Raw genomic sequence first — 11,280 nt, forward strand, 5'->3', positions numbered from 1 at the left:
TGATTTTGATCTTTTATTAAAGAACCTCATCTTTCTAACAGCAGCTCATTTCAATAAAGAAAAGTCTCTGAAAATAACCTCTCGCGTTCCTCTGACCTGACGCTGGGCTCAACAAGACACGCACACACACACACACACACACACACACACACACACACACACACACACACACACACACACACACACACACACACACACACACACACACACACACACAGATCAGCAGCTAATATACACCAAAAACAGATCTAGTGGAATAAATTCTACTCGTGGCCTCAGTTGCAAAACAATCTACATAATAAAAAGCTAAAATGTAGAAAATGAAGAAAATACGAGCTCTAAAATATCCTGTAACAGATGGAATCTAAAAGTATGAAGGATTCAAATATATACAGGAAAAAAGTGTGTTAATAACACTTAATGTTCATCCTGATTAAACCAACAAACAAAAATCTCCGACTACAGGCACTCGTTAAGTCAAAGCTCTAAACCATAAATATTTTCTGTTTTCACTTGAACTCGTGTTGCAGTAAAGCAACCTGCCGGTCTTCCAGCCGCGGTTCCTCGTGTCACCACATGGGGGCGTCGGGCCGATTACTGCAGAGGGAAAGAGAGGTCAACGTTTTACAAAATACAGAAATAAAACATGCAATACTGTTAATAAATCCCACATCTCTCCCCCTGCTGATATACTGCTCGGTTTAAAATGGACTTATATTATTTCTGCTGCTGTTTTTACTCTTATTTATTACAATATCAATTGGAAATATATTTTTAATCTCTGCTGTGTGTCACAATAAAAGTGTAATTAAACGAAGGCGTCTATAAAACAGCCAGCGGTCTGCCGGCGGGGAAGGTGTGAATGAAGTCATCACATTTTAAGAGAGGTGTTTCCAGACACTGAACAGGGTGGATGTGTGTGTGTGTGTGTGTGTGTGTGTGTGTGTGTGTGTGTGTGTGTGTGTGTGTGTGTGTGTGTGTGTGTGTGTGTGTGTGTGTGTGTGTGTGTGTGTGTGTGTGTGTGTGTGTGTGTGTGTGTGTGTAACTGCCAGATGTGTCACCTCAGGACGGGGTGGACGAGTTCTGGAAGGATCGGATGCTTCTCTTCAGCAGCTCCAGTTTCACAGCGCTGCGTCTTCTCGTCCTGATTCAACAGACAGAAACAAACTTATACATATAAATATAAATAAAGATATAGATATGTTAATATTAAATGTATGTTTCTGATACACAGTGATAGCTCAAAAATGTGCAAACATTTTAGGCATGAAAAGTGATGTGAAAAGTAAAGTCTCAACTGATTAATTAACTTAATTCAACGTGCAGCATCATTTCTCTTTGGTACATTTGCACACAATATTTCAGCATCTAATAAAGTTTGTCTCGGCTCTCCTGTAGATTTAAAAACTCTTCTGTCTCTTCATGTGGTCCCACACGGACTCCTCGTTCAGATTCAGGTGTGTTGGAGCTGAACGCTGTTAATCCTTGTTTAGTTAAGATTGGATTACCTGAGTGTCCTCAGCGGGAGCGTCTTCCTCAGCGGGGAGAAGAGGTGAACAGATGGAGCTGGAGGAAGCATCGTCATCCTCAGAGGAAGAGCCGGCAGCTGTTTTTAAATGACATTTTTGTTGTTGTTGCTCGTTACAGTGAAGCAGCAGAGCGGCGTGCAGAGAGACGTCTTTACTTACAGGTACAGACGTCGGATTCGGTCTGCGGGAGAATCGCCAACCTCTGCTCCAACTGATGGATGTAGTCCAGCAGGCCCTGACGTGGTCCGGGTCCAAACACAGACCGGAGCACCACAGGGACGACACAGGAGAGCAGAACTGGCTGTGATAATGGCTGCTTACTTTGTAAAAAATTAAAGATATCCTCAACACTAATAATGTATATGCGCTACATGATGACAGTGGGATCTTCTACTTTAACATGCCAGTGAGTTTCATTTCAAAAACACCGTCGACACGTGCTGACATCACAGGTTACATTTATCAAATATATGTAGTGGAATCAAATGAACTGTTTCTCTCTCAAATGTTGTGCAGTAAAAGTACAAAGAGGCAGAACATTTTAAATCTTAAGTATTTAAATGCAGTATCTTGTGAAACTTCATTTGAGCCTGAAAACTAGAAACTGGAAGTCTGTTTTGTCTTTCTTTACGTGTTGTTATGGGTTTAATCAGCTTGTAATGGAGGCAGTGAAGAGTAATAGGGTGACAAAAGAAGGCGAACAAGAAAACGTTATTCAAACTGCACCCATGTAAACTCCACATTTCGGGGCAACCTCCAAACCAGGAAGTAGAAGAGCAGCTCCTGACTGAAGCCCCTCCTCCGGTAGAAAAGTGCATCCTGAATAAATACATCTGAGCTTGCCTGTTTGTCCGACTGCTCCTCTCCCTCTTCTTCATCCTGGATCTTCCTCAGACTGACTTTCAATTCCTGCAGCTCTCGCTTGGCGTCGCTCAGCAGCACCTGCAGGGGGCAGCAGCATCACACTCAGACCCTCAAACCCTCTGACCCGACCTGAGCTCCCCCTTCCCCCCCCCCCCCCCACACACACACACACCTGACTCTGCTGGCGTCCTCTCTCTCCTGCTCACATGTCGCTGTGAGGAAATGTTTCCTGACTGTTCATGGAAGCTCTTCTATTTGTGCCAGTATGCGAGAGTGATAAAAGCAGCTCGCTGAGCTCCAGCACACTGCTCCAGTTTCCAAAAAAACAAAACCTGAGCGACTGATGACGCGACACCTGAGCAGCTATATTTGGAGCCGAGCGTGTTTGTGTATTAAATATGAGTGACGTGCTCTGATTCACTCACTTTACTGTAATCTTTCTCTCTCCTGAGGTCGGACTCGACTCGCTCCCTCTCCGTCCTCTCCTCCTGCAGCCACTCCTCCTTCCTCTGCACCTCACAGCTCAGGTCTTGGAGTTTCTTCTTCTCAATCTGCACAAAAAACATGAAAACAAAACAACCAATCAGTTGAGATGGACACGTAGGTGACTGCACGCGCCTCCACCAGGTCCTGCTGCAGCCTCACCTCCGCTGCATGTTTGTACGCCTCCCTCTCCAGAGCCCAGTTGGCCCGCTCCTCCCGCAGCAGCAGGTTCTCCTCGGACAGCTGCAGGGTGAGCTGGGCCACCTGCAGCCGGGCCTGGTGCAGCTCGGTGTGGGTGTGGCCCTGACGGCCGCCCAGCTCCCGCAGCTCCCGGCGCAGGCTATCGGAGAGGTGGTCGCCGGCCTCCAGACGCTCCTGCAGCCCGAGGACTTCGGCCAGGGCGGCTTCGTTCTCCAGCTGCGGAGGGACGACGGGAGGAGAATCAGAAACACTTTGAACTCTTCCTGTCTGCGTTTCAGGACCGTCGGCATCATCCACTCACCTGCAGGGCCTTCCTCTTCTCCTCGTCGTGCTTCATCTGACAGGACATCTTCCTCACCCTCTCTTTCAGCCTGCAGCACCGAAAACAAGCTCAGTTTCAAACTGGAAAGACTCGATGTGAAGAGTTCACATCAACCTCCAACACTTACCTCTCCACCTCGTTGTTTTCTTCTCTCTCTCTGTCAGCCAGAAGCTTGAAGTCGTCCTCCAGGTCTCTGATCCGCCGCTGACTCTCGACCTTTTCATCCAGCAGCTTGCTGAGTTCAGAGGTCAGATTTTCCTCACTGTACTTCACATCCTTTCAGTGTTGTGGAGAGAAGACACGATATTTTGGATACGTTTTCTTAATGATCTCATTTTGCATTTGTTCCATCAGGCGAGGTGACCCGTCCTCACCTGGTGTCGTCCCTCGATCATCTTCAGCATGTCTCCGCTGTGTCTCAGGTTGTCTCTGAGCTCGACGACCTCGTCCGTCATCAGCTCTCGTTCGCGCTCCCACTCCTTTCTCGCCTTTCTGCCGTTTTCCCTCTCGTCCTCCGTCTCCTGCTTCGCTGCGTCCAGAGCTCGCTGTAAGTCCGCCCGCTGCTTCAAACACTCCTCCAGACGACTCTGTTGACGAAGACAAGACGAAGTTAAAGTTCTGTACGACCGCATCGCGACATTCAAACTTACTGGAGCGGTGCCGACGTGTCCTCCTCCCACCTGCAGCAGCTGAGCTCTGGGCACGACCAGGAGCATCTCCTCCTCTCCGTCCTCCTCATCTTGCTCCTCTTTCAGAGTCTCCAGCTCCTCCAGCGGTTTGGGAGAATAGAAGGTGAAGGGACGACTGCGGGCACGCACCTCTCCGTCCTTATCCACGTACACAAACTGGTACTCCACAGGACCGGGGCGGGGCAGGTAGGAGGCTGCATGGACGGGACATTTATTAGGATTCATTTGAAAGGATTACTTTAAATTTGTTGTATTAAACAGAACAAACAAAACAAGATCCACACTGACAACAACAGACTTTGTTCCAAGAAACTTCACATCAGCATCTTGATCTTATTTTGGCTTCAGCATCTCACTTTGCTGTCTTTTTACAGTGAAATCTGCACTCTACGACAACAGAGCAACAACTGAGCGTAAAACAACCGTCAGTGATGCTGGACGCAGTGAAAAGTGCTTCTTTACTTTTTGGGTTTTTAACATAAAAATAAAGACGATTTTTTTGTTTTTGTTTTTGTCGTGTCTGGTTGAATTCTCACCTTGGAAAAGTGCACAGTAGTCGACGCTGGTTCCTTCAGTGTAGCCTTCAGGAACCAGAGCCCATGTGTACGTGTAATACTGTTTGACTGAGGACCAGCCCATCTGTGGCGGGATAGAAAAAGACATTTAACGACATTGAAGGAGCATCTCCCATCGCGACTCTCGTGTGCTGCGATGCTTTCTGCTGTACAGCGGAGGACGGCGCTTTAGGGGCTCAATCTACCTCAAAAATCCCGATCCAATCTCTGCTGCTCCAGCGCTGCTCCGGGGTCAGGCTGTAGTGGCACTCCACCCGGGTCTGGGGGAAGTACAGCTGCCCCACATTACGAAACACCACGGCGGCCTGTTGATCCATGGTAACAGGAGCGCCTCGCTGTTGAAGAAGAAAACACTCACACGGACTCGGAGAAACGTGCTCCGGTTTCAGTGTGGACGAGGACAGCTGATGAAAGGCGATAGCAGCGTCGGTTCAGGAATGCAGCTCGATCATAACACACTGGTCACCTGTGGCCCGACGACGTGTCTAAAAAAACAAGAAGCTCAGATACTCAGAGAACTGAGGTTATAACATAAAGACTGAACAAAAAAATCAACAACAACAACAAAACAGATGCTGTGGAGCTCAGAAACAAAAATAAGAAACAATAAACTTCCATTCTTATAATATTTATCATCTACTGATCATAAAAGGTCATAATGACTCCACTTTATATTGCAATTGCGAAATCATTTTCTTCTTTTTTATATTTCCTTCCTAAAAGCCACAAAACTGACATCACAACTGCATCATAAAATCACCACAAATAAAAAGGAACATTTTGCATTTACATAATTAACACACAATACATTTAGTCAACAATTCAGTTCCTTAACAGTAACAATCTTTCTACTGGTGTCTTAATGAGGACAGTTGCTTCTCAAATTTATTAATTAATGTATTATTTATGACTCTAATAAATTTTTTACCTGCTGAGAGTCCAAGTGTGAAGTCTTTTCTGCGACCTCACGAAGGACAGCTGTGTGAATCAGGAGTCTGAAGATAGTGATGAGACATCCCGTCAGGTGTAGGGAGTTTCACAACATCCTCTCACTCAACCATGTGGACCCCCCCCCTCTCCCCCCTCCCCGTAAACAGAGTGACTCATGGGAGATGTAGTTCATGTGTGAATGGCTCATCAGACAACAGTGCAGCGCTGCAGACTTCAACTCCCACAGCAGGACTCAGTTACAGGACAGTTACTGGAAAGTTACTGGACACAAGAGCTGCTGTTACTGCTAACTGCAGTTCTCAGTAGCATCACATGAGGAGGGGGAGGAGGGGGGGGGGGTTATTTCCCAATATCTTTCTTGATAAACTTCAGTGCACCCGACATCCTGATATCAGTGGAAGGCAGAAAACCAGCATAATAAATGCAGGCTCATCTCTTGAATGCATGATTCACTGATAAAGAACAAAATGAGGAAATCTTGTACGTGTTTCAAACTGCTCTGATAACACTGGAGGAGGGAAAAACACAAAACAAACACAAAACAGAAGACAAACAAAAGTGTAACACTCATCAACTATTTCCATGTACCAGTATTTTGGACGAAGACTGATTGCGTAATTGAAATGTTCCCACTTCGACCACCAGACGGCGGTTTAGTTTCAGCACAAACCCCCATTCAACAGGAGGGACAGTTTCTAAGGAGTCAAGATGAAAAGTAAATCCAGAATTAAACCCTGAAGATCATCAAACAGACAAACACACATTTTCTAAGCGAAACTATCAGAGTAGATGAATCCAGGTCTGAATGTTTTTGACTCGTATACAACTTGTTAATAAGCAGAGTTGAAGTTTTCTACAGTTACAAAAGATTTCAAAAGCAATAATATCAACAATATTTATTCATTATAACTTACACCTGTGCTTTTTCCTACTGTGACAGAGAGTTTTCAGTCCATGACATGCTTCATCTAAAACTTGTTTTCCATCAGCCTAAAGCTAAAGTGCTGGAAAAACCTCCTGACGAAAAAACAAGTTTTCAGAGGAAGGATGAAGGTAAAAAAAACACAAACACAGTTATTTTGGTCCTTGGAGAGCTCTGAAGGGAGAGAAGGGACCGAGGGAGGATCCAGATGTCACGTCGCTGCTTCGGGGCAAATTTGTACACTTAAAAAAAAAAAAAAAAAAAAAGGTTTTTACATGTTTTCGAATTACCGTCACTGCCAGAAAAAGTTGATAAAAGTTCTGCACAGCGGGTTTCAGAGTGGAGGACGGTTTCCATGGTAACGTCGAACATGTTTCAGGCACATGAGGGAAGAAAAAGGAAGAACAGAGAAAAAAACAAAAAATACTCTTCCAGCTTTTATCCATCAAACATTTATTTCAACAGGAAGCTTTTAAATGACCTGGTAAAAAACAAAAAAGTAGGAAAATCAGAAAACACCATGAAAAATGATAGTTTTAAAAAAATACGAAAAACGTAAAAAATAGTGTTGTATAGAAGTCCACCACACACAACAAATAAAACGGTACTTTTACAAAATGTTCTTTGTAATTTCACAATTTTTTCAATAATCTCACCAGTTAAAAGTTTGTTTTTTCCTCTATAGGTTCTTCAGAAGGTGATCAGGTGGCTGAATGAACAAAAATACAACGATGAATATTCACATCCACCCTGAGTTTATACTTTGGCTATAAATGCACAAATACAGCATACCTGAAACATCTTAGAGTTACACTAGTGTAGAAATAATTTCAGCTCCACCATCTACTGCCATGCAGTATAAATCTGATCTGTATAAAAAACAACAACATTCAAATAGAGAAAGTTGCAGAGCAGGTGTGTTTACAGTGTGATAAGAGTTGTAGAAGGCACTCGTGTGTCCCACTCTCTCTTTAGAGGTGTTTACTGTGAGCATCTGTGAGGAACCTGCAGCAAACCATCCGTAAAATTAAAGTCCCAAACTGGAGCTCCTGATCCAGACTGCCGTTAGAAAGAGTCGGAGGAGGCGGATCGTCTCAGGAGCTGCTCAGCAGCGACAGAACATCGAGTTCTGTCAGCTTGGCTTCAGCGGCGGCTTCCCAGCCCTTGTTGGCGAGCGGGTTCCTGGGCGACGGGTGCATGAGGTACTCGACTCGCACGTCCACGCCCGCAGCAGACAGAGCCCGCCGCGCCCGCCGCTCCGCCACCTTCCCCACGCCGATCACCATGGAGACGCCCAGCGCCTCCACCACCTGGCACAGCGCGATGTCACAGAGGGCCAGCAGGGCCTCGCGCTGGGCCTCGGGCAGCTCGGGAGGCGTCAGGTTCTTCCCGCTGGCGCTCACGAAGATCAGAGGGCAAAGGTTGTGCACGAAGCAGTGCTGGAAGAACAGCGCGGGTTCACGACACAGTTTCCTGAAGAAGCCCCAGAAACGGGCGCCGCTCACTTCACTCCGGGTGCAGGCGAGTCCCGTGATCCGCCGCTTGGGATGCTCGTCGGGAGGATGGCCGACCTCTCCTGTGATCTCCAGCCAGTCCACCACTGACTTCACCTCCCCGAACGGGACCTGTGCACAGAGGAGCAGATTATTCAAACTTTCTGAACTCATGACAATCGTAAAAGAAAAATATGACATTCACTGAAACTAGTAGGAGTTTACTGAGCTGACCGGTACGCAAACATATGCAAGGAAAAAGTAGAAGATTCTAAACACAAGCAGCATATCAAGACTCAAAAAGGGACATTTCAAATCAGATTAATCAATTAAAACTATTTCGTAATAATAAATGATCTGCTGGTTACAGATAAAATGCTGTATATTCTGCGTTTCCTGCCCCTGAAAATGAAAGGATGTGTTGCTTTTCTGTCTGATTTTCGGTAGGTTCTTAAACTCTGTCAACTAAAAAAAAAAAAGGTTTGTGATGTCATCACCCTGGTTTCTGGTAAACTTGTAAAAGTAACTGACAAATGAATAAATAATGAAAACTGTAACATGAAGCTTTAACACTGATATATATTGAATCTAAACAAATGAGAGGCCCAATTTGGGAATATGTACGTCATTATCTGTCTGTGCTCCCCCTCAGGGCCCTGACACTTGGACACACTATAAATATTAGGATTTGAAATGCATATTATGGCCTCTGAGCTCCTCATCAGGATTCATTTTGGCATGTGTGTCTGCACATGTTGTTGTTGTTGTTGTTGTTCGGTGCAGCTTCCGCATTCCCAGCCAATGAAAAGAGTTGACAGTGAAGGTGTAAATGATGCTTTTATCACCTCCAGGACCAGGACCCCTCCACATGTAGAAACCGTGCAGGTGCTCACCCCGGTCTGCGCCATGCCGAAAGGTCCCGGGTTCATCCCCAGGAACAGGACCCTCTGTCCGGCCTGGCAGTACCTCTCCACGTAGCAGCGGTGGGTGTCCCAGGCGTACTCCAGCGGGTTGTAAATGTACCGGACGGGCTCGCTGAAGGTGAGCCGGCGGAGGTGGACGTTCAGCTCCAGCTCAGCCTGCAGGACCCGGGAGGACGGGGTCCCGCCGGCGGGTTTAACGTCCTGCTTGTCTGCGAGCCCTCCCGGTTCACCGGCGGACGAGCTGCTTTCGGACATTTTATATCGAGAGCGTTCAATAACTTCCGGTGTGAGCTATACAAACGGAGCATGAGCGTTTTATTTTAATACCGATAACACACCGTGCTGAAGACTTTGTGTGTTTCAGGTTTTGTATTTTTCTGTCGCAGTTTTTTATTTTTTTTTCTTCCTCTGCAACTTCCTGTCAGTTTGTCTGCGGCCGCATTCAGAGCGGCTGCTGCCATCTACCGGAGCTCTGCTGTCATTACAGCCAGGAGGATCCATGTTGAGTGGATGGAGCTGCTGCCTGTAGAGGACTGCAGTCTATCTATCTAAATGAATAATGTGTCCCAACATGTTGTTTTTAAACGTCCAGTATGATGCCCATAAAAGCAACACACTTTGCCTGAACTACTACTTAGATTAGTCACTATGTTAAGCTGCGGTGGACAGAATCCGGCTTAAACTAAGTCTTTACTCCAGGCTGTTCCTCAGTGTCCCTGGAAGTGTCATCCGTCAGCATATTTTCCCTGAATATAATCCCACCACAGCGTTTGGGGTCTTTCCCAAAGGCTCCTCTCAGATAAGCATTGCCAGTCTTTAGGACTCCCTTTGCTCTGTTTTGTAACCAACGACTCAAATCAGCAGCCGGTTTAGAGAAGTCCTCCTTTAACAAATCCTGTTTCCATGGAAACAAGTGCTGACAATTAGCTCGTTATTATTATTTTTTTTTTCCAAATCTATCTCCCCAAACAAAACGGGAACATAAAAGAATAAAAAACAACAACAACAGCATAGAAACAAGCATTCAGCGGTGAAGGTTTCACTTTTCTTTGAAGCGAGGTTACGAGCTTCACCACTCACCTCCCACACGGTTTTCATACTCGTCCATTTTTCTCACGAGGCTGCTGCACCACACACACACCTCAAGATCAAGAAACACGTCTTACAACATTCATGGTGCAATGTTAATTTAAGTGCAATATTTAGATTTATTCATCAATTTTAGGTATTTAAAATGTGTACATTTATAGGAGGTGTCCTTTAACTGTCCATTTGTGTTTAAAATTGTACTCACTAGGGGTCCAAATTTCATTGAATTTTTCTACAATGACAATAAAGGGTTTTCTATTCTATCCTAAAATGTGTAATGTTTCTTTTATTGGCAGCTGGAATAAACTCAAGTCTTACCACCAAATTTACAGGAATATTTTCTCTTACAGACTGTGACAACTTTGTCATCAATATGATCCCAGTTAATAATGTTGATGAGCTTTCCCAGGGCCAAATAATGTGACTTACATCCAGGATGTCCTGCTGTCGGTCGGTGCTCCTTTAATCCTCGTTCATAGATGTCGTGTTCTCGCTGTCAAAACCATGAATCCTGTTTTAAGAGCAGAATGAATGAGAGCATCTGAACGCAGGTCTGAGGGGAAACGACACGATCACACCAACACATCTACACAAGCTGCAGAATGCATTTAAAATGTGGGAAGTCGGTGGATCATCGCAGTTCTTCTGTTTTTGTGTATTCTGAATATTTGTTTTGATTTTCAGTCGTATATCTTTCACCTCCATCGCTTCACTTCTTGCGTTCATGGTTAGATGAACCCGAGACAAAAAAAACTCCTTCAGCTGAGCCAAACCTGCAGGAATGCAATAACTATAAACCATGTAGAACAAAGAAAACGTGATTTAAACCATATTTTGACACAATATTATGTCTTTTCACAGGATTTATCTCAGTTAATGTGTTTAAGGAAAATACCTGAGGTGCCAGCTTTTCCCACCTCGCCCGGTTTTTTAATCCAGCCGTGTGCATCTTCACCTTCTGACTCACTCAGCAGCTCTTTGACTCGGTCCAGAAACTAGAAGAAATTACACTTATAATCCATAAAACAGGTGTTATTGTGAAACGCGGCTTCGCACCGACGTGCACAGAAAGAGTTGAGGTGTTTTTGTGTTTGGTTGCATCAGAAATTCATTTAAAATACAATTTAATACATGCACGCATAAATTATAGAAGTGACTTAAAACAGGATTTTAAACAAGTCAATATTTCATCTTTATCCATCTACTTTTTAAAAACTTGAAACAAAAGCCATAGCAAAG

At 44.9% G+C, this 11,280-nt stretch overlaps 2 protein-coding genes across 6 annotated transcripts; both read right to left on the bottom strand.

The window, feature by feature from the left end:
• LOC138626919 (calcium-binding and coiled-coil domain-containing protein 1-like) lies at window positions 1-5,677 on the bottom strand. Of its 4 annotated transcripts, XM_069708928.1 has the most exons (14): window positions 5,592-5,677; window positions 4,849-5,148; window positions 4,625-4,727; window positions 4,080-4,282; window positions 3,774-3,986; window positions 3,527-3,675; window positions 3,379-3,448; window positions 3,039-3,293; window positions 2,819-2,944; window positions 2,373-2,471; window positions 1,689-1,764; window positions 1,509-1,606; window positions 1,062-1,144; window positions 1-597 (listed from the first exon to the last, which is right to left on the bottom strand). In XM_069708928.1, exons 2-14 carry the CDS (start codon window positions 4,978-4,980, stop codon window positions 570-572), a joined length of 1,635 nt encoding a protein of 544 aa, XP_069565029.1. In that variant the 5' UTR covers window positions 4,981-5,148; window positions 5,592-5,677; the 3' UTR covers window positions 1-569. The 4 variants fall into 4 exon arrangements, with proteins under 4 accessions (XP_069565029.1, XP_069565037.1, XP_069565045.1 ...); XM_069708936.1 differs by lacking the exon at window positions 2,373-2,471; XM_069708944.1 differs by lacking the exons at window positions 1-597; window positions 1,509-1,606.
• Window positions 5,678-6,513: 836 nt separating this feature from the next.
• Window positions 6,514-9,829, bottom strand: smug1 (single-strand-selective monofunctional uracil-DNA glycosylase 1). 2 transcript variants are annotated; one of them, XM_069708974.1, is made up of 2 exons: window positions 8,875-9,829; window positions 6,514-8,161 (listed from the first exon to the last, which is right to left on the bottom strand). In XM_069708974.1, exons 1-2 carry the CDS (start codon window positions 9,205-9,207, stop codon window positions 7,631-7,633), a joined length of 864 nt encoding a protein of 287 aa, XP_069565075.1. In that variant the 5' UTR covers window positions 9,208-9,829; the 3' UTR covers window positions 6,514-7,630. The 2 variants fall into 2 exon arrangements, with proteins under 2 accessions (XP_069565075.1, XP_069565085.1); XM_069708984.1 differs by having other exon boundaries at window positions 8,923-9,824.
• Between the last annotated feature and the right edge of the window lie 1,451 nt (window positions 9,830-11,280).

This window comes from Brachyistius frenatus, unplaced genomic scaffold (assembly GCF_029030835.1).
Source record: "Brachyistius frenatus isolate BFR_SWC_R1_liver_20210118 unplaced genomic scaffold, ASM2903083v1 Contig_4, whole genome shotgun sequence".
NCBI lineage: Eukaryota > Metazoa > Chordata > Actinopteri > Embiotocidae > Brachyistius > Brachyistius frenatus.